At 33.5% G+C, this 20,620-nt stretch overlaps 12 protein-coding genes and 1 non-coding gene across 13 annotated transcripts; 4 read left to right on the top strand and 9 right to left on the bottom strand.

Annotated features, from left to right (window-relative positions):
- Nucleotides 1-517: 517 nt before the first annotated feature.
- Nucleotides 518-1,584, bottom strand: NAEGRDRAFT_59932 (uncharacterized protein). The gene has a single exon (XM_002669409.1). The coding sequence runs from the start codon at nucleotides 1,412-1,414 to the stop codon at nucleotides 755-757; it is 660 nt and encodes a 219-aa protein (XP_002669455.1). The 5' UTR covers nucleotides 1,415-1,584; the 3' UTR covers nucleotides 518-754.
- A 580-nt stretch (nucleotides 1,585-2,164) lies between these two features.
- On the top strand, nucleotides 2,165-3,664 carry NAEGRDRAFT_59931 (uncharacterized protein; the record flags this gene model as incomplete). Its single annotated transcript, XM_002669444.1, has 1 exon — nucleotides 2,165-3,664. The coding sequence occupies one exon, from the start codon at nucleotides 2,165-2,167 to the stop codon at nucleotides 3,635-3,637; it is 1,473 nt and encodes a 490-aa protein (XP_002669490.1). The 3' UTR covers nucleotides 3,638-3,664.
- Nucleotides 3,665-4,334: 670 nt separating this feature from the next.
- On the top strand, nucleotides 4,335-6,755 carry NAEGRDRAFT_83344 (uncharacterized protein). The gene has a single exon (XM_002669443.1). The coding sequence runs from the start codon at nucleotides 4,417-4,419 to the stop codon at nucleotides 6,730-6,732; it is 2,316 nt and encodes a 771-aa protein (XP_002669489.1). The 5' UTR covers nucleotides 4,335-4,416; the 3' UTR covers nucleotides 6,733-6,755.
- A 629-nt stretch (nucleotides 6,756-7,384) lies between these two features.
- NAEGRDRAFT_75584 (uncharacterized protein) lies at nucleotides 7,385-8,072 on the bottom strand (the record flags this gene model as incomplete). Its single annotated transcript, XM_002669408.1, has 2 exons — nucleotides 7,385-7,451; nucleotides 7,513-8,072. The coding sequence occupies 2 exons, from the start codon at nucleotides 8,070-8,072 to the stop codon at nucleotides 7,385-7,387; spliced, it is 627 nt and encodes a 208-aa protein (XP_002669454.1).
- A 202-nt stretch (nucleotides 8,073-8,274) lies between these two features.
- On the bottom strand, nucleotides 8,275-8,718 carry NAEGRDRAFT_75583 (uncharacterized protein; the record flags this gene model as incomplete). The annotated part of the gene is made up of 1 exon (XM_002669407.1): nucleotides 8,275-8,718. The coding sequence occupies one exon, from the start codon at nucleotides 8,716-8,718 to the stop codon at nucleotides 8,275-8,277; it is 444 nt and encodes a 147-aa protein (XP_002669453.1).
- An 839-nt stretch (nucleotides 8,719-9,557) lies between these two features.
- NAEGRDRAFT_75582 (uncharacterized protein) lies at nucleotides 9,558-9,914 on the bottom strand (the record flags this gene model as incomplete). Its single annotated transcript, XM_002669406.1, has 1 exon — nucleotides 9,558-9,914. The coding sequence occupies one exon, from the start codon at nucleotides 9,912-9,914 to the stop codon at nucleotides 9,558-9,560; it is 357 nt and encodes a 118-aa protein (XP_002669452.1).
- A 148-nt stretch (nucleotides 9,915-10,062) lies between these two features.
- NAEGRDRAFT_75581 (uncharacterized protein) lies at nucleotides 10,063-10,530 on the bottom strand (the record flags this gene model as incomplete). Its single annotated transcript, XM_002669405.1, has 1 exon — nucleotides 10,063-10,530. One exon carries the CDS (start codon nucleotides 10,528-10,530, stop codon nucleotides 10,063-10,065), a length of 468 nt encoding a protein of 155 aa, XP_002669451.1.
- Nucleotides 10,531-10,813: 283 nt separating this feature from the next.
- NAEGRDRAFT_75580 (uncharacterized protein) lies at nucleotides 10,814-11,844 on the bottom strand (the record flags this gene model as incomplete). Its single annotated transcript, XM_002669404.1, has 3 exons — nucleotides 10,814-11,106; nucleotides 11,149-11,568; nucleotides 11,616-11,844. 3 exons carry the CDS (start codon nucleotides 11,842-11,844, stop codon nucleotides 10,814-10,816), a joined length of 942 nt encoding a protein of 313 aa, XP_002669450.1.
- A 988-nt stretch (nucleotides 11,845-12,832) lies between these two features.
- NAEGRDRAFT_75579 (uncharacterized protein) lies at nucleotides 12,833-15,517 on the top strand (the record flags this gene model as incomplete). The annotated part of the gene is made up of 1 exon (XM_002669442.1): nucleotides 12,833-15,517. The coding sequence occupies one exon, from the start codon at nucleotides 12,833-12,835 to the stop codon at nucleotides 15,515-15,517; it is 2,685 nt and encodes an 894-aa protein (XP_002669488.1).
- A 146-nt stretch (nucleotides 15,518-15,663) lies between these two features.
- NAEGRDRAFT_t796 lies at nucleotides 15,664-15,737 on the bottom strand. The gene has a single exon. It is a non-coding gene; the product is annotated as a tRNA-Arg (tRNA).
- Nucleotides 15,738-16,732: 995 nt separating this feature from the next.
- On the top strand, nucleotides 16,733-17,259 carry NAEGRDRAFT_82136 (uncharacterized protein; the record flags this gene model as incomplete). The annotated part of the gene is made up of 1 exon (XM_002669441.1): nucleotides 16,733-17,259. One exon carries the CDS (start codon nucleotides 16,733-16,735, stop codon nucleotides 17,219-17,221), a length of 489 nt encoding a protein of 162 aa, XP_002669487.1. The 3' UTR covers nucleotides 17,222-17,259.
- A 251-nt stretch (nucleotides 17,260-17,510) lies between these two features.
- NAEGRDRAFT_82135 (rabGTPase-activating protein) lies at nucleotides 17,511-19,196 on the bottom strand (the record flags this gene model as incomplete). Its single annotated transcript, XM_002669403.1, has 1 exon — nucleotides 17,511-19,196. The coding sequence occupies exon 1, from the start codon at nucleotides 19,182-19,184 to the stop codon at nucleotides 17,511-17,513; it is 1,674 nt and encodes a 557-aa protein (XP_002669449.1). The 5' UTR covers nucleotides 19,185-19,196.
- Nucleotides 19,197-19,408: 212 nt separating this feature from the next.
- On the bottom strand, nucleotides 19,409-20,428 carry NAEGRDRAFT_54178 (uncharacterized protein; the record flags this gene model as incomplete). Its single annotated transcript, XM_002669402.1, has 1 exon — nucleotides 19,409-20,428. One exon carries the CDS (start codon nucleotides 20,426-20,428, stop codon nucleotides 19,409-19,411), a length of 1,020 nt encoding a protein of 339 aa, XP_002669448.1.
- Between the last annotated feature and the right edge of the window lie 192 nt (nucleotides 20,429-20,620).

The following is a 20,620-nucleotide window of genomic DNA, read 5'->3' as shown; positions in this document are numbered from 1 at the left end:
AAACGACGAAAAGCCACTCAATCAAACTAATGTTGAATATGATTCTAATAGTGATATTAGTGATTTAGTTGGTCAATTGAACACCCAAATGGGTAGTCTGCATTACAAGAGAACCATTTGTCAAGCAGTTGGATTTTGCTTTCTCTTCACTATTCTTCTATTATCAGCGTCATTCTTCATTACAGGTATGAGTGTGTTCTTTCTGGTTGATTTTGGGAATATTGTTCAAGGTCCATACGTTGGACAATTAGTTGAACAATTGTGCTATCCGAAAGGAGATCAGACATTCTGTAGGGGTAGAGTATTGGTCTATCAGAATGAACATACCTATCTATCTGTCGATGAATATCCTAAAGATTCAAATGTTTGGCCACCTTACTCAACCGAAATAAGTGTCTACCTGAATAAGAAAGAAACTGAACTTGCCCTTTTACCTCTCATTAGATACAATCCTATTGGGATTGTAATTTCATCGGCTAGCATTTTTGGATTTGTGTTATTGTTAGTATTGACAATTATTGGAATTGCATTCAGTTTTATTGCATCAAGAAAAAAGAAGAAGGTTAAATATTATGAGAGATCTTCCTCCTCGTGGATTAAATCAAAATCTGAGAGAGCAAAAACAGAAACATCCAACACTACTGCTGCAACTGAAGCAACTGAAAATCAACCAATCTTGGAAGTTACCGCTCATCAGAAATATGATCAATAAAAAGTGTTATTCTTTAGAGAATTCAATTGTATACAAATTAATTTATACAACGAGTTTCTTTTCTAATTTAGTGTTGAATTCTTCACATTGTAACATGGCTGGTGTTTTTCTAGCTGTTGCTGTTGGGAGTAATCTCTTTCTATTGTTGACAAACCATGTTTCTAATTGGTCTTTGGTCATTGAGACTCTTTCAAGTAATTCGTCTTTTTCTTCATCTGATGGGTAAGGATAGTCGGAGTGATTTTGAAGCCATTCAATAAGGAGCTCTTTATCTTTCTTTGAAAAGTTGCTTCTCTTTCTCTTCTTGCTTCCTGAGGCAGTTGAATAATCGTCTTGATCACACATTGTCGAAGAGGTGTCAGATGAAATAATTCTTCCTCTCTTTTTTGTTTCGAACAGGCTCTTAAAATCTGATTCAATCATTTTCAATGTTGAACTTAAATTATTATCGAATTGGTTAAAGTTTGATTCAATATCCGAAAGTGTTGATGAAAACTTGGCTTCCATCAATTTTCTGAACATGGCATCAATTGAGCTCTGGTTTGATTTCAAAAATTGTGTATTGTGATGATGGTTATTATTATTAGTGGTGGTAGTCGAATGATGAAGGGAAGAGGAATGAGAATGGTATGGTTGATTCATTGAATTTGTTGTTGTATGAATGGAAGGCATTGGAGTAACTAGGGAGGATTTGATCATCATTTTGAAAGTGTGAAATTGTACAATGTTAGAGGATGAGGCGATTTATAAATTTATATAAACAACAACTAGATAACAACTAGATTGATTTAGGGATTTAGATAATATGTGGTAGTGATTCGCAGCTATGCAACTTGACAGTATGAGTTGTCAAATCGAGATTTGTATTCTTTTTTTTCGAGTAAGTGTTTGTAGTGAATGTAAAAAAATGGCGCCAAATTTATACTATTATGAAATACTTGTTGGCGCTCAATTTGTAGTGTGAATACAAGTTGGAGTACAACAAGAAATGTCATCTTTCATTGAAATATTTGGTAAAATAGTGTACTTTTTCAACATTCGGGTAGGAACGTTTGATTTACAATTTTATGAAATTTGTTTTGTGATTAAGGCGGGCGCGCCATTTATTTTTCGATGAAATATTGGACTTTTCCAACTTTTCCTATATTGCACTATTTTTTCATTGTTTCATCAATTCCAAAATGAGAAAGATAGGAAGATAATCTACCACGTAAACTTTTCAAAGAAAACATTAAGCAATTTAATCTTTTAATATAATTTTTGACGGTTACATTTCAGGTTGCCTTTCAAAAGGTGTTGTTGTTCGTTTGGCGCCAAAAAGTACCTTAATCTGTTCGTTGCAATAAAACATCTCTGTAAAAAATATCATCATTGCATCAATAGCAACAACAACAAAAGCATCAAACAATTTATCAGTAGTTTTTAAATAAAAATAATAATTATTGGAGGAGGATGATATCATTTAATCAAGGATCAAAGCAACAACACAATGCCTCAAAGGGATTGTGGCATCAAAATTACGATAATAATCCAAAGAGAGGAACATATGCTGTTCTAACCAAAGGAGAATTCTCAACAATAATGAACCAATTAAAAGATGAAAGAGATATGGAGGAAGATAAGAATGAGAGAAAGAAGAGACTTAAAGAACAGTCCGATAGAAGAGCACAAAATTGGGGAAACACAATTGACGCCATTCGAGTAAAGCAAGAGCAAGAAAGAGAAGAACGTAATAGAATTAAGGAAGAAGAACAACAAAGGCTTGAAAGAGAAGAAGCGCTCTACCAAGCTGAAATCAAAAGAAAACAAATAGAGAAATTAAACAAAATGAGAATGCTTGAAGATGATCGTGTCAAGGCAGTTCAAGGAAAGGTTCTGTTGGGTGAGGTTTTGAGGGAAAGAGAACGCCAAATTGAAATTAAAAAGCAAATGGAAGAAATGGAAAAACAAGAAGTTGAATCATGGATGGAAGTTCAAAGAGAACAACTCCAAAAAACAGCTCAAGAAAAACTAGCTCTCTCCCAAAAAGCTAAGGAAAAGGCAAAAGAAATCAGGAAAGATCAAGACACACAAATTGATAGTATCAAGCAAAGACACATGAAACGAATTGAAGAGTTGGAGAAAGAAAAGGAGCAAATGAGATTGCATCTGATTAATCTTTCCAAAGAAGAGGAGGAGAAAAAGAAGAAAAAGGCTGAACAACAATTAGGAGCAACAGCTCAATACAAAAAAGAATTAGAAGAAATCGAGGAAAAGAAGAGGAGACAAGCTGAATACGAAAAAGAGCAGAAACTCAAAAACTTGGAATTTATCCAAGAAAAGGAAGAAAAGGAAACTGAGCAAAAGAGAAGAGAAGAGGAACGTATGAGAGAAAAACTGAGATCCAGACAAAAATTGATCGATAAACAGTCTAAAATGCTCGAGGAAATGAAAGCCAATGAAAAGGAAAGATATGTCAAGCAAGAACAAGAAATGGAAGAAAAACAAAAGGAAGAAGAAGAGAAACAAGAACAACGAAAGAAAGCATTTATGGAAACCGTGGATAACAGCAGGAAACAACAAATGCAATTCAAAAAGCTAGTCTCTGAAAAGGATAAGGAAGTTGACAAGATTATGGCTCAACAAGCAAGAGAAAGATACAAGCAAATGGCGATTGAAGACTTTATTGACAAGAAGAATTCTCAAGAAAGAGCCAGACGTGTGCAAGATTATCAAAAATTGCAAGCAACTGAAAAGGAACAAAAGAGATTGGAAGAAATGAAACAAGTGAGAAAAGAATCCATAATGATGGAGAAAGCCAAACAAAGAGAAGAAAAAATGTTATCCAAGTTTATTCTCGAAAATATGCTTTCAAACACATCAGACGAAACTTTAGATCCAAAACCAGTCTTACTCTACGCAAAGAAAAACAATATTATACTGTAAATAAATGTAAATATGACGTTTATCGTGAAATTTTGATTTTAATTTGAGTTATTCCACTTAAACTTCTTGGTAACTTGAAAACGAGGTATCTCGTTGGTGATTGAGAAAGTAATTGTTGGATGAGGTTATCTTCCGATATTGTTACAAAATTATTATCATCCGAAATCATCCATTCTCCGTGGTCCACTTCCATTAACAATACACAAGATATAATTTTCTGAATTTTAGATAGGGTTTCATTCGAGTGAATTTGAAATTCATTTGTAATATCTATTTTTTGTTTGACATTAATTGTTTCGCATTTGGCCAAAGGTAGAGGAGAAATGACATGTAGACAATAGGAAATTTCAACCGTGACCATGGCTGTTGATGATGATGGTTTGGAGGTGGCCACCCCAGATCCTCCTAATGGTTCCTCATTTGTACTTGTTTGCATTTTTTTTGATCAATTTTTTTATGAAAATTGATTTTGTTTGTTTACAACTTGATTATCTTCCAAAATCAAACTTGTTGGAAAACAATCGATTGAAACAAAATTCATTATTTCATCTAAACAATGATGCACTTTGTAATTACCATTAAAAAAAGGTAAGGAGTAGAAATTCAAACAAGCAGCAAAGATAAAAATAAATGGCTGATGAAAAACCTTTAAAAAAATAAAATTTTATTATTTTTCACGATTAAAAAAATAATCATCAGCAGCGCGGAAGAAGTCATAAACTCCTCTTCATCATTTTGTTGTTTTTTTCATTAATCGCGATTATAGAGTAATTTAATATATGGAGAGAGACGCAATCTTGTTGGCTGTTGGTTTGAATGAAAAGGATATTTTCAATCTTACCAAGAATGAAGCCCTCACAACAAAATTCCTTCGTACCATCACCGAAGTCAACATTCCTTTGGAAAACAAGTCTAGTGAATTTAATTATTCTTGTGGTCCACTCATCTTGAAGTTGATCCAATCCATCCCAGATAATTTGGCTGATAATAGATTAATCATTGCTAAATATATTGCCCAAGGTAAACTCAAGACTGGTGTCCAAGTCGAAGAAGCAATCAAGTATGCTAAAAAGATTGGTACTACACCACTCCCAATTCAAGATTTTGAAGTTGAATGTGGTGTTGGTGCTGATGTCAATGAAGAAAAGGTTACTGAATTAGTTAATGGACAAATTTCAAGCAACAAGCTTTCATATTACACCATTGGAAAAGCCAATGTTGGTAAACTTGTTGGTACTTTGCGTAACGAAATTAAATTATTGAAGTTTGCCGATGGTAACATTATTAAACAAGTTGTTGAAAAGGCCTTCCAAGCATTATCCGAAGAACTGAAGGATACTCCAGTAGAAGAAGCACCAAAGAAAGTAGAAAAGGTTGCTGTTGTTAAAACTGCCACTACCACAGAAAAGGTTGCCACTCAACCACAAAAGAAGACTTATAATTTTGATGCTCGTTTCCTTGAAACTGCTGTCAACCCACCTGAATTATTGGAACAACATAAGAACCAAACTGGTGGTAAAATTATGACACGTTTCCCACCTGAACCAAACGGATTCCTTCACATTGGTCACGCCAAGGCCATGAATTTGTCTTTTGGTTATGCCATGTCAGAAGGTGGTTGCACATATCTTCGTTATGATGACACAAATCCAGAAAAGGAAGAAAAGATTTACTTTGATTCTATTAGAGAAATGATGGAATGGATGGGATTCAAGCCATTTAAGATTACATACACTAGTGATTACATGGATCAAATGTACGATTTTGCTGTTCAATTAATTAAGGAAGGAAAGGCCTATGTTGACTTTTCATCAAAGAAGGAAATTCACGATCAAAGAGAAAATAAGATTGAATCAAAGTACAGAAATACTACTCCAGAAGAAAACTTGAAGAGATTCGAACAAATGAAGATGGGTATTTACGATGAAGGTGCTGCTGTTCTTAGAGTCAAGATTGATATGAGCAGTGACAATTACAACATGAGAGATTTCGTTGCTTATCGTATCAAATATGTTGCTCACCCACATCAAGGAAACAAATGGTGTATTTATCCAACTTATGATTTCTCTCACTGTATTGTTGACTCTTTGGAAAATATTACTCACTCTTTGTGTACATTGGAATTTGAAAACAGACGTGACTCTTACTATTGGTTATTGGCTACTTTGAAATTATATAGACCTCACGTTTATGAATTCAGTAGATTGAATATTACAACTGCTTTGCTTTCCAAGCGTAAGGTTTTGAAGTTGGTTAAGGAAAAGATTATTCGTTCTTGGGACGATCCAAGAGTTTTGACTTTGGCTGGTTTGAGAAGAAGAGGTTACACACCAGAAGGTATCAAATCATTCTGTGATGATATTGGTGTTACTCGTGTTGAAAATTTGATTCCAATTGAAAGATTGGAACAATCCCTCCGTACTGATCTCGATGAACGTGTTAACCGTGTCTTTGCTGTTTTGGAACCACTTAAGGTTGTTTTGACTAACTATGATGCTAACAAGGTTGAACATGTTGAAGCTAAGAATCACCCTAAGCTTGCCGAAAGAGGATCTCGTCAATTGCCACTCTCCAGAGTTCTCTACATTGAAAGCTCTGACTTTAGAGAAGTTGACTCTGAAGATTACTATGGTTTGGCTCCAAATAAGAGCGTTGGTTTGAGATATGCTCCATGTAACATTCATTGTGAAAAGGTTATTAAGGATGAAAATGGTAAGATTGTTGAATTGCATTGTACTGCCGATTTTGACAAGAAGGAAAAGCCAAAGACATATATTCACTGGTTGTCTCAATCTGCTCCTGGTGTTGATCCAATGAAGGCTGAAGTCAGACTCTATGAAAAGTTGTTCACTTGTGACGATTTGGATGAAGTTGGTGATGAATGGTTGAACTATATTAATCCAAACTCTGAAATTATTAAGCCAAACGCATTTGTTGACCCATATTTCCAAGATGCTAAGAACCGTGCCGTCTATGAAAAGTACCAATTCGAAAGAGTTGGCTTCTTTGTTGTTGATCAAGACACAACTAATGATCAATTAGTGTTTAACAGATCTGTGACTTTGAAGGTTGATAACAAGTTCAAGAGCAAGTAAATTCAAAATAATTTTATTTATCCAAACAAATCTGCAAGTATTTCACAATTATCTACATATTCTCTTCTATTCTTTGGTCTCCTTCTATTCCACTTTTGCTTTTCTGAATCTGATGATGGCAATCTATCATAATACTTTTGTTCCTCACATCTTCGGTTCAAGTAAGTTCTATAATCTGTCAGAACCTTTGTTCTATACCTCGTTTGAATTGAATCACCATATGCTTTAATCACTTCATGAGGGAAGAAGATCGGTATTTGATGTTTGTCACGTTTGAAGGGTGGTGTATACTCCATTGATCGTTCCACAGTATAAGTACTGTGTTTTTCAAAGTGATAATATCCATTTGCATAAAACTCTGAATGGGCATTTGTTGGTCTTTGTGTAAATAGACCAGAAAGTAAAGTAGGAGCCATAGAAACGAAAAGAATGAAGAAAATGAAAACCATTTGAATACATCCGAAAGAGAAGGTTGTTTGTGGTACACTTTGATCGTCATCATGATCATGATGTTGAGCTCTTTGTGCTTGTCTATATCTTCTCATATTAGGATGAGACATGTAGATATTTCTACCCCCTCCTCCAAACATTTGTGAAAATAAATCAAAGAATATTTCGTCATCATTGAAGCCATTAGTATAATAAGCTCCATTTAATCCGCCACCTCCTCCTCCATTGAATCTTCTGAACATTCTTTCTTGTTGGTCCATCCCAATTTTCTGTTTATCTTCAGTTCCGTAAGTGTCAAATAATTTTCGTTTTTCTTCGTCACTCAAACACATATATGCACCACCAATAATTTTGAAAGCTTCTGTGGCTTCTGGTACAGTATTTCTATCAGGGTGAAATTTCAAAGCTAATTTTCTATATGCCTTTTTAATTTCATCCTTGGTTGCCTTCTTGTCAACTCCCAAAACTTTGTAGTAATCGTCCTTGTAGGAAATTATTTTAAGAACTTCATCTTTTTGTTCTTTTGTATATGTTGGAGATGAATCATTACCACTTTCATTACCTGATGATGAAGAAGATTCTTGATTATTACTTCTTGAAGATGATGGAGTTGTTGATGAACTGCTGCTACTAGCAGCACTTGATTGATGATGAGGACCATGTTGATGTTTTTTCGTTAAAACATATCCAAGTAAATCATCAATTGATTTTAAATTTTTATCAAATCCGTGATGAGAGGGATTTACATCTTCATACAACTTCTTGGCCTTATTTATCAATCGAATTGCTTTATCATAACAAGCCTCGGGATGAGATGAATTAGAAGCATCGGTAATTGATTCTTTTGCCATATGCAAACATTGAATGGCAGAGTCCTTGTTTGCTTCCATTATTCTTGTATGTATTATTATCTATATAATAAATTATTAAATTTCAAAAAAGGTTTCAATGATGGATATCAAAAAAGCATCAAAATGTGAATCTTTCGGGTGCTGTGATGAATTTTTTTTGATTTTTTAATTTAAAATTTAATTCAAAGCTTTAATATTGAATTGGTTGTATTCTTGATGAGCACACTTTTCAATAATAAGCTTAGCTCTTTGACACAAACCAATTCATATAAACAGGTTCTACGTAACTAAAAAATAAACCATTGATTCTATCGATATACCAATTTGCGTCTGTTGAGCAATTTTGTGCACCGAAATGACGTCTAATAAATTTTGTAAGGTCTTGAAACCTATCTTTTGGCAAGTATTTATCATGAAATAGACATGCTGCATCAAGAGCATCTATTGGAAGCAGTGTTGAGTTGGTACCTGGGCCGCCATAGTTTCCGTACCAAAATAGTTTTGTAACTTCACCTTTTGGGGTCTTGAGAAGTGTGTCGAGAAACGCACGAATATTGGTTGCAGAAATATCTATTCCCCTCTTTCCGTCTTGCACAATGGCAAAGTACCCGCACAAATAATTAATATCATCATGATTATACCTGTGTGAATGTTGGATATAATTTAAAATCTCTGCAATTTTCATTTCTGTTGTTTTTTTAAGCTTTAGTTTAAACAAACAATCTATTTAAAATCCACAAGGTGCCATTGAGTTTCCATTCCACAATCAATTTAGTAAATGAAAGCTTAATGGGGCTGTGACATCACTGAAGTAATCATCGATTATTTTAATGTCACTCACGCAATCACCATCCAGGGACGTGATTTTCTCAACTTATAGTGTTACTGATTACAATTTCTTAATTTTCGCCCAATTCAACCATTTATAGAATCTCCATTTTTTCAAGTCAAATCATCAATCGTGATTGTGCTCATATCACTGTTGGTGGTGTGCAAATCTCACAAACTTTGTGCAATTTAAAAATTGCTTTCAAGTGTGGGAGCCAATATTCATCTCTATTACAGCTTTAATGGTGCACCAACAACTTGGGTAATGGTGTGAGAAGGAACAATTCTACTCAACACTGTAATTATTGGTATATTGGTGTATAGTCAAATAGGTATTGGTACCAATAATTGAACACAGGTTTGTTGATGGGAAGAAGTGTAGTTCTACAAGTTTCAAAGTGCTGAGTCAAGAAGTGGTGATACATTTTCTTTTTTTTTAATTTTTTTTTAAATAAGTTGTCATTCTGTCAACCGTCTATGTTGTTTACAATGGTTTTTTTTCACAGCCCATTTTCGGACTTTCCATCATGTGATAAAATTTTACAACAGCTGTTTTTGGTCCATCCAACTAAAATATCTATTAAAGTTACAATAATCAGTTTCTGTTATAAATTTGTATTCTATTATTAAATTATTAATGGTCAATTTCTAATACAAGTTTCTGTAAGATGATTGAGAAAGATTTTTACTCATTTATTATTGGAATAATTTTGTAATTTTCTTGCTTATTCCTTCCAAATATTGACTCCCCATCTTAATAGCTGGAACAATTGCATTCTGATCCATTCCCTTCTTGGTACAATATCCATATAAACCTGTGTGCATGGATTGTGTAAATAGTTGTGCTTGTCTTTCAAGCATGCTTCCATATTGAACTTTGGGTTCAACTTCACCTTGAACTGGACATTCATTCTCACAACACTCAAATTGTCTCTTTGAAGTTGAAAAATTAGTGAAAATAGTTTGGGAGTCCTCGGATCTGTGTGAGCTACTGCTATTGTAACCACTTCTTCTACCACCACTAATTTTGAGTTTAATGGAACCTTTTGGCATTTGACAGTTTTTTTTATTGTTATGAATTGTGACAATAGCTCAGCATGAAGACTTTATTTTTAAAAATCGCATACAAAATGATTGAGTGACCTTGTAAAATTTTATTAGAAAGTCAGTTCCAATCATTCGAATAACACTCGAGCTCATTTCAATCAAACTGCAATTTTTCAATTTCCTTTTCCAAATCGAAATTTTCTTCTTTCTTTTCTTCTTTCTTTTCTGAGCCAGAAGCACGAGTCAAAAGTGCTGACATCAAACTACTTCTCAACAATTCTAATTTTTTTCTTCTCTTCTCAACCATTACCTTGGTTTGTAACTCTACTTTTTTCTTATCTTTTGCTTTCATCAATAATTCGAAATGATTCGAATACTTTTCATGAAGATTCTTTTCAGTTTGATCATTTGCTAATGCTTTGGTTTGCTCCATAATGTTTGGATCATCCAGAACTCGAGCATAATTGACTGATAATTTCTGCCAAAAGTATTCACTTTCGTCCAATTGTTGTTGAATCGTCTTGCTCAAAGAAAGAACCTTTCCGAGATGTTTAATTGATAAAAAGGTGAATATTTCTAATTGAACAACTTGAGGTAAATCGTGCCAACTGCTTTCTGCCATTTTTTTTGATCTTCCAGCAAATGTATATTTCTAATACGCATTCATTCGTGGGAAAACATTGTGAGAATAGAACAGTTCAAAGAAACTGAGAAGAGAAAGAGAGAATCAATTGAAGAAACTGATATTTCTAAAAGAGTTCAACAGTAGAAGTTTAAATTCATTTCACTCTTTTGATCTAAATCTTATTTTCAATTTGGTTTTCTAATGAACTACTTCTTTACGTCCCAAGTCCAATTAATGGGAAATATTCAAATTTCATTAAAGGAAAGTATCTCATGTCAATTCAGGTAATGGTTTGAAATAAAAGGCATAAACCAATAATCCAATAAGAAAGTTGTAAAATAATTGAGTGATTGATTAGTGCTCTATTGTAATTGGCATTTGGATCAAAGGGAGAAAATGTTACATTTCCAATAACATTTACAATAAAGGGATTGTAATGTGAAATATTTGTGTAAACTGTCAAACTATTCATTGAGCCACATTTAACATCTCTTCCATAACTGATAATTCCAACCAATGCAAAATCAAAAAGTCCTTCAAATCTAAATAATGGTCCTCCACTATCTCCAATACCTCAATCCTATATTCGAAACTCAATTCAACAATTCAACTTACAAGTATCTGCACCACCTCCATCGCCAGCACATAATTGATTTGGAGAATTAGCTCTCAATCCCATTCCATTACAATTCAACAATGAAGTGAGTGGAATTCTTGCTCTTCTTAATTTGTTTGAAAATGAAGTTTGTTGTTCATTGTAAAATCCCCATCCAACTGCAATCAATTTAAATCCATTAGGTATAGTTTCTGATTCTAAGAATGCTATACGAGTGGTTGAGTTGTTGATTTCCAATTCATTAATTGTTTTCACAATGGCAATATCATTTCGGTTAGTTTCTAATGTGAAATTTGGATGAATAAACAGATCAGAAATGATAATTTCCAATAAATCATTAGAAGATAAATCGGAACTTCCATATCTAATCCTCAATCTTTCTATAGAAATTAGCTCTCCTTTCGAATAGAAACAATGAGCTAGCATTTACAAATTCCAATTAATTTTAATAAATTCTTCAAATTACCTGCTGTTAGAATGTGTTGCTTAGAAATAATAGATCCTCCACAAAAGTGATTAAATTCTCCCGAATCAAATCTATATTGAATGGAAACCATAAACGGAAATTCAACATTTCCAGAAATTTTACCACCTCCAATGGCAATTGATTGTATAGAGTTTTCACATAGTTGCAATATGACGAGAAGCGTGGGGAGGAGCAGGGCAAATATCACACCTTCAACATGTTTCGACATTTTTTGTGGATTTTTCAAACTCCCAAGATATTTGACACACCAATTCCAAATCCACAGGTATTAAACCTTTTTCTTAAATATTTAACTTTACGAATAGTATGGGAGTTATGTTAATAAAGAATGCTTGATGGATTGCAACTCTTTTTCGTAATATGAACTTGTGGAAAAAGACGAAGGATTTGAAAACAAATTTGGAAATTTGTGAAAATATTTCCAAATGTTGAGCATTCTTAAAGATATAATTTGATTCCTTACATAAAAATTCCCACTGTTTTAATATCCATTCCTTATCAACTGGATTTCTATAATCAATCAAGAATTGAGTGATGGCTTGATTAATATTTGAAAGGTGGCTCATTACAAAAAATAGAATTGTAACAAGTTGTGTCATTACAAACGAAAGTGCATAAATATCATGAGCTTTTGTGAATGAAATGGTTGGAATAGTTTCATTCTCAAAGAATTCATCATGATCTTGAGGTTTGTGTGTGCAGAGAGGAAAATATTCGTCTGATATCAAATTCTGACATTCTAATCTAGACGAATTAAAATCAATTAGGACTCCCACAAAATATGGAGATTCATCCAGTTTAAGAATCGATGAAAATTCATCAGTTATACGAGTGAAGGATCAGTATCATTCTATCTTCTATGCACCATCTCCATCTTCATCTTCTTCATAATATTCATATGCACCATCTCCATCTTCTTTGATTCCTAGTTGCAGGCAAATATCAGCTAGTTTTTCTTTCTTATTTTTTTTGCTTTTATCCGGCACCAGATAAGCACACAGATCACTTGGTAAGATTTTGTTAAGGATCGAAACATCAGAATTTGTAACAGCCTTCTCCAACTGCTGCTTCATGAAATGCATGATTTCCTCCAGTAACTCATTGGCAGTAGTTTGCGCCATTTTTTTAATTCATATTAAAAGAATAGCATGCCATTGGGAAAGTTTTGATCAAGTTTTTGTCATAATTAAAAAAAAATGATTAAAGATGGAATTTTTCCGTTCATTCAAGAGGACTACATGTCGGAATGTAGAAAACTTGACTCTTTGAATGATTTACGTAGAAATTTTGATGAAGTAAAGATGATTGTCCGAACTAATTATTCACTAGTTTCCATTTTCTGGAAAGACCGTCATAAAGAAACTAACAAAATATTGTCAAGTCATTTTGATTTTGATGATGATTTATCATATTATACTGGTTCTAAATTATTTGTATTTGATGAGCGGGATCATGATGACGAAGATGTAATTTGTATCAAGACCATGCTGATGATTTATCATTACTTTATAGTTTCACGTGAGACAATGACAAGAATTAGATCAGAGGCTTTTGTTCCATTTCTTTATTATGTTGAAGAGAATGTATTGAAGGAAGTGTTTGATTGTGCCAAGAAATTGAAAAAGGAGGCATATAATGGACAGGTGAGACAATTCGAAACTGGAATTGGAATTTTGGAGGCTTGGCAGAAAATTGTTTTACATTTATATACTAAATTACAAGTTGACATTTTCAGTTATCGATATTTACCTATTTCGGATATGGAAAAATATTACAATTCATGTTTTGTAATGCTGACTACGTTGAAATATATGAAGGAAAAGAAGGTCAAGTATTTGAAGGAAAACAATGACCAAAATTGGAAACAAGAGAACCAACCTTTAATGGGTTCTAATATTTCGTTTTGGCCTCCATTCCTTAAAGATATCTTTTCAATTGAAATCGATGAATTGGATGAATTAAGATCAAAAATTTTAAACTGTATTCCAATTTACATTGAATTAATTTATAAACTTACTGGGCTAAGCTTGGAGGATGATACAGAGGATTTAAAAGTAGATGCAACGAAAATGTTAACTCTTGCAAAACTAGCAAATACTGACGACACAAGGTGGAGTCATTTGTTTTCCTTAATGAAGAAAGATTACGAAGAAGTTAAGGATATGGAAGCTTCGAATATTACGAACGAACAATCTGAAAACTTTGGAGATCATGTGTACATTGTTAAAGGCAAAATAATGAACACTCTTGGATTTGTATTGATGGAAAAGGAGTACGAAGACCAGGATGAACTGATAATTAGGCATGATATTCTCTTACGTGTTTCAGTACTTCTACAATTTAAAGATTTAATAATTGAAAACTTGAAGAGAAACGAAATTAAAACACAATACGAAGGACTTTTGAGAGAGTCAGCTAATATCATTTCATTACCTGCTGTATGCCTTGATGTGGACAAGTTGGAAGAAATACCAGAAGAGTTTAAACAGATGATTTCTTGCATTTTAGAAATATGGAAAAATTCTTTATTCTCTAGCAATAGAATCATCAGAAGTTCTGCTAATAGGACTATTGCCCGTTACTTCCTCGAAAAAGAGAAGTGCTCTGATGATTTACTGGGAACAATAATCAATGCTGGCCAAGCCAATATCACAAATATCAAGGAATATTGTGAAATGCTGGAAAATGTTAGTTGCTGCTTTGATGTCAATAATATGAACGGTTCAATGTTGGAGAGATTTAGACAGCTTATCAGCAATCTGTTTGAAACCATAATAATGAGCGACACAATCGAATACTTGAAAGATATGCAAGATTTAAGTGATGAAGAAAAATTAGAAACACACAAAGAAAATGTTATAGAATGCTTTGACATGATTGAGACATTATTTGGATTTATTAATGATAATATTAAATTTGAAAAGATTCTTTTGGTTATTAAGAAAAAGACTGAGGAAATATTTGAGAAAGATGAGTTTAAGCTAAATGACGAATTAATATTATCAACCACCAAAGCCATGGCCAAAATAATCAAAGAAACAGATCTAAACGCATTGTCGAGAGTTTTTGAACAGTTTGATTTTTATCCATTCCTTACCAAGTTCATTAGAATTGTAATTTCAAAAAAGAAAGTAGATACTGCTATGAGCAATACACTAGCTGATATTGGATCATTAGCTGTCCTAATTGAAAATCTTTACGAGAAGGGATTATTGATTCATTGTCCATTTGATGTGAATGAAATTCAATCAGAAGAAAAGAAGGATTTTCTCTATGATTACTTGTTTAACGAACTTATTGAGGCATCCATTCCATCAGAAGCCCTGCTCACCCATTTATCACTCATTATCCCATCATTTCCAAGTATTGTTCAGAGTTTACAGCTTTCCGCTTCGGCTTTGAGTTCAATCATTCTCAATGAAATTGTACAAAATGGAGGAGAGCAATTACTCTCTCATGTAACTGATGAACATTTTGAAACTGCTCATTTGGCATTGATGAAATTATCAAACATTGACCTATTCGAGGAGGTATTGATTGCTATATTATTATTAACAAGAAATCGTAGCTTTGCAATTAGTCTATATGACTTTCTGCCAAACCTTTTAGTCTATCCCTTCAAAGCTACAGTTCCAAAGGAAAAGCAATTTCTCATCTTTGGCTGTATTTTTGAGTTTGTAGAATACTTGTTTGATACCGATTCACTGGATGTTGAAGATCATGATTTTACAAATGTTTTATTTATTCTGAGACATCTAGATCAGTTCCCTATCTCTGTTAAAATTCAAGCTCAGAGAGTTATTAGAAAAATAGAAACATTGGAATCGAGCTACTCATCTGATAGTGATACTAGTGATAGTAGCTATAGTAGTGATGAATAATACTTTAAACTGAAAATTAAAATAGGTTAAATAGCTATTATCATATTGATTTGGCTAACACAAAATTGATCTTTCACACAACCATTGGTCACTCTAATCATCTTAGCAATAAATTCAAAAATGTTTACTTTAAGAATAAAATCAGATACCGACAATGGGGCTCGAACCCACGACCCCAGGATTAGAAGTCCTGTGCTCTATCCAACTGAGCTATGACGGCTTTACATTATAATGTATACTAGCACCAAGTAATATTCGCGAATTTTGTTAAATCTCAATTCATTTCACATTAAGTATTGGAAAGTTTCAGGTTTAGATTGTTTGGAGTAAGAACATGATAGATAAAATCCATCATTCAATTCACACATGATATGTTTCATATGCACTGTGGAATTCCACATCAAATTTTGAAAAAATAGCCAAAAAACAAAACTGCAGAGATCACTTCCGGGTTTTTTACAGCAATCACCTTCCATGACCCTAGCCTGCAGCTTCTCCTCAAAGTGATGTGTTTTAATTGCAGTGTGATTGCTGAGAAAAGTGATCATTGGTACAGCATGTGTAAAATTGTTTGAAAAAAATTCTTGTAACTTTTGGTTAGAATCTATAATGTAATAAAACAATTAATTCAATATCCAACACTTGTGAGCGACCACTTCTGAGTCTTCCCCAAACATCTAACCAGAACACCAGTTGTTTCCTGTATTGAATTAGGATTACTTGATAAAAAGTGATTTTAACAGCTGGAGATAATGAGTATGTTTGAGATTTCAATGTCAAAGACCATACAGAAGAATGAGGATGACCACATGACAAATGAAAGTGAAAAGCACATTATATTATTTCCAAAATTGTACACAAAATTGAAGAGTTTGATTGTAACATTACAGTAAGTCACTGGTCTTTATCCGAATCTTAACTGTAGTATTACAATAAATTCTCTCAATCTTACAATGGACAACAAGTCAATGCAGTCCATGGCATTCGTTTAGAAAGTGCATCTCAAACATCTACAGTTAATCAGCTAGTAAAAAGCTCAACCTCGTCGCTATGTTGTCCATCAAACGTTACGCATCTTTTCAGAAGATCTTCACATTTACAATGAGCATTTTACCTTTCAACCCTTCATGTTATCCAAACATGTCATGTGCCAATATTCATCATGGAGAATAAATTAGAGAGCCATCTCAACCGATAAAAACAAATCCCAAAAAAATGTTAAACAAATCAATTCTTGTAATTCTCCTCATTTCTCTCATTCTCTGTGTCTCTACCACATCTGTCACAGCTCAAACCTGCAAGAATGCAATTGTTGCCTTTGATCCAAGTCCATGTTCCTCATGCACCACTTGTACAGGTGTAACTAAATCATGTTGTAGTGTAATTCAAGATACAGCAGCTTCTATCGTTGTTAGTGCTCTCACACTTCTCAAAGCTTCAGAGTCATGTGTCATGTATATGAAAATGTATTCATGTGCTGTTTGTGATGTAAATAATGCTAAATATGCCAGCTCTTCTGGTTCAATTACTGTTTGTCGTTCATATTGTCAAAAGGTTAAGGATGCTTGTGGAACATCTTCTACTAATTTCAAAGATTGTTCATCCTATCCTGAAACTAATTGTTGGAATAGTGCTCCATTGAGTGGAAAGGTCAATTGGGTCTTGTTTGCTCTTGCTGCCATTGTTGCTACTTTCATGTTTTAAATTATTTCATCATCATGGAAAAATAAATTATCACAATTAAAAATCATATGATTGAAAGGTGAATCTCACAACTGTTGGTTGATCGGAGTGAAAGAAATAATTAAATTTTCAAAATTGTGCCAGAAATGGTGGAACACTACAAACTACACACCTCATAAAGATACTAAAGCAAGAAATGAGCTAAAACAAAAAATTAGTGTGAAACAAAAAACATGTGCGACGAGAAAAGCAAGCCAAAAAGAATCGTTTCCTAATCCTTGCTTTGGGTGCGAATAGATTGTAGGGCTGTTTATTTTTCCATCATTCTAATATACTTATTGATACGTCTCTCACTTAATCTACAATCTGTATTTATAATTGAAAACATTTCTTCCACATCCAATGTTTCGAATTGATTGGTGGCTGTAGATAAATGAGTTAAGAAATACATAACTCGTTCATAGTCAGCAGAAAGTAATTCCTTTTGGTAATAGATCAATATTCCCATTGTGCAAGAATACATGTAAAGTCTACCATGAACTAGATAACCATCCCAAATTCTTGCAACCACATCAAGTGGAAGAGATTTACTAAACAATGTAAGGAACCAGTCTATTATAATTACTGCAAATTCAACTCCCAAATCCACAACCAAGTGCTTGTAAAGTTGTGCGTGATGTTCTCTTAATAGTATTCGTACAAATTTCACATTCTTATCAATATAATCAGTGTTCATAGTAAAAAATGGAATGAAATGATTGCTGGTATAGAGTGTATGATAATTGGAAGTGAATTCTGCAGTTCTCTTCTTTGGTCCAAACAAAATTGAAGACACCACTGATGCAGCAGAAGCAGAAGATGTAGTGGCAGAAGATGAAGCAGATCCTGCTGGTGTTCCAACTAAACTCATAGCTAGAGGGTTAGAATTACATTTTGATCTATGTAACAAGTTACAAAAACAAACAAATGCATCATATTCATCCATATAAAGTAATAATGTTGCTACCATATAACTCATTCCTTGTACGTAGCCAATATCTGGTCTAAACTTTGAATAACATTCCAAAATTGTTTTAAATGGTTGATAGTATGGACCATCAGGATATTGGAAAAATTGGAGAGCAGGGAAAGTTCTTGATAAATCCACAGAAATTAGATCAATACTTGAACATTGTCTTTCCATAGTTGAAGGTTGATTTGTCTTATCTTTCAGAATTTCATATAGACCAGGAGTAATTTGTAACTCATTTCCTAGAGAAGCCACCCACATTTTACTTCTCAAAGGACTTGGAATACCATTCTTATACCACTTCTTATACATGGTTTTATCAATGCAACCATATTTTTCAATATGTGGTAGTATTGTATTATGCCAATAATCTAAATTTGATTGAATTAATTGTTCTTTTGCTTTTTCTTTCCTTTTCCTTTCCTTTTCTTTCATAGATTGTTCAATTAATTGTTTTTGTAATTTAATATTTTGTTGAATCATATCAATGGTAATATCACCATTCTCAGGTGTTCTTAGGCTTGATCTTTTTGGTTCTACTGAAGACGATGATGATGAAGATAAATTATTTGTCTGATGAATAGCCCCTATAGAAAGGGATGACGATGTCTCTGAATTTGATGAATGAGTGGATTGGCTCGTAATTGAATCACTCCTAGAACGAATATCACTCGTTGAGCTGCTTGTAAAGATGGCTCTCTGTTCGGAAGGAGGTGGAACAATTTCATCTTGATAATTATTATTATTATTCAAATGATGATGTTCTTCAACTTCCTTTTCATCAACGTTAGAAGATGGTTCGGAATGAGCTTCATGAAGTACACTCTCCTTGTTATCCAGAGTGAGAGAAGATTGATAATTTAATTCAATCTCATCCAGGTTATCATCATCATCTCCATTAGAAATAACATCACCAATGGTTGGTCCAACAATAACACCATTCTGATGGTGATGTAGATCCTCAAGGTCTGCCATTTTGTTTGTGTGATAATGCAAGATGTGGTGTGCACTATTTTTTAAAAGTTACCGTTGATTTTTTTAAAAGGATTCATCACCCGATTTATGATATTGAGCAAACAAACTTACTGTTTATTTACCAAGATATCCTATGTAATGGATTACTTCTCTCTTCAAGATCGAGAGTTTTTTACGACAGTAGTATGATGTATTATGAAACGAGTATCTCTTTGAGTGCTTTATTATTGGAATAGGGTGTTGTATTTGATGGAGGAGGTACTTTGGGAAGAGCTACTATTACTGCTGATTGAATCTTGAAGGGTGGAGGATGAGGTCATGTTGTGGTGGCTTGTTCGATATTTGGAGGTACTGCCTGTCAGTTCTTGAACTTGTTTTTTCAATTGTCTGTTTTCTTCTAGAAGAGTTTCAACGAGGGAGGTCTGTTCGAAATTTGGTTGATAGAGAGGTGTTGGACTCTTTTGAAAAGTTGGTGCTGATGTTTGTTTCATCATGTTTCTAATGCTCTTCCTGCTGGCCTCGTGATGCTCATTGATCATCAAGTGTAATTTTCGTTCTTGTTCGTAGTGTCTTAATCGCTCCTCATTCAATGTATCCTCATATTTCTTCACATCCATTTCCAGTTTATCAATTATTAATCGAATATCTCGTGGGCTCAGTTTTGAATATTTATCATCTACTGTTTTTCCAAAATAATTATTCCACTCCTCACAAACCTTATTCAAGTGAACATTCTGCTCTCGTTGTTTGCTATATTCCACTTCGAAATCCCTTTGTATAATGTTTGTTAATTTAATAATTTCATTCGCCATTTCCACCATCATTCTGTAGGCTCTAGTTTTTTCACTGTATTTTCCCTCACACTTCTCTACGTAAAAGTTACACACTTTGATGATATCATCACAGGTTGCTTTTGGTAGTGATCGGAAACTCACTCCACTCGATAAAGGGTTAACTCTAGGGATTGTTTTAATACAATCATTTTGTATTGTGCTTCTTGTTGGAATCTCTGGTTTACTAGTTGTATTGTTAGCATGCTCGTTTCTATGATCACATTTTGTACATTGTTTTAATAAAAGAGAATGATAGAGTGATAGCTGTGACTCATCAAATCCCTTCGGAAAAGTTGGAAAATTGAATTGAAGGTTTTCCTCTTCCCTTGTTGTATTCTTAGAATTATTAAAATTATTAAGAGTTGTTGTTATTGTATTGCTCTTCAACATATTTTCTTTCCTATTTCTCATGATACTACAACAATAAATTTGCCTCCAAAATCGTTAAGGCAATATCACAGTTTTTTTTGTACAAAATTTTGGCGCTCAAAATCAAAATCACAAAAATGTACTGAAGAAAACCTTAAAAAAATTACCGTTGCTGGAACTCTGAGAAGCAACAACAAGTGCTGCATGAAAACTTCATCACTCTAAAACCCCCAG

Source organism: Naegleria gruberi, assembly GCF_000004985.1.
Source record: "Naegleria gruberi genomic scaffold NAEGRscaffold_82, whole genome shotgun sequence".
Lineage (NCBI taxonomy): Eukaryota > Heterolobosea > Eutetramitea > Acrasida > Naegleriidae > Naegleria > Naegleria gruberi.
Note: the sequence above shows the minus strand (reverse complement) of the source record. Positions and strands in the feature narration are given on the sequence as shown.

Bases quoted from the DNA above. Each gene is read 5' to 3' on its own strand.
- NAEGRDRAFT_59932 (XM_002669409.1), bottom strand. From the start codon at position 1,414: ATGATGATCAAATCCTCCCTAGTTACTCCAATGCCTTCCATTCATACA.
- NAEGRDRAFT_83344 (XM_002669443.1), top strand. From the start codon at position 4,417: ATGGAGAGAGACGCAATCTTGTTGGCTGTTGGTTTGAATGAAAAGGAT.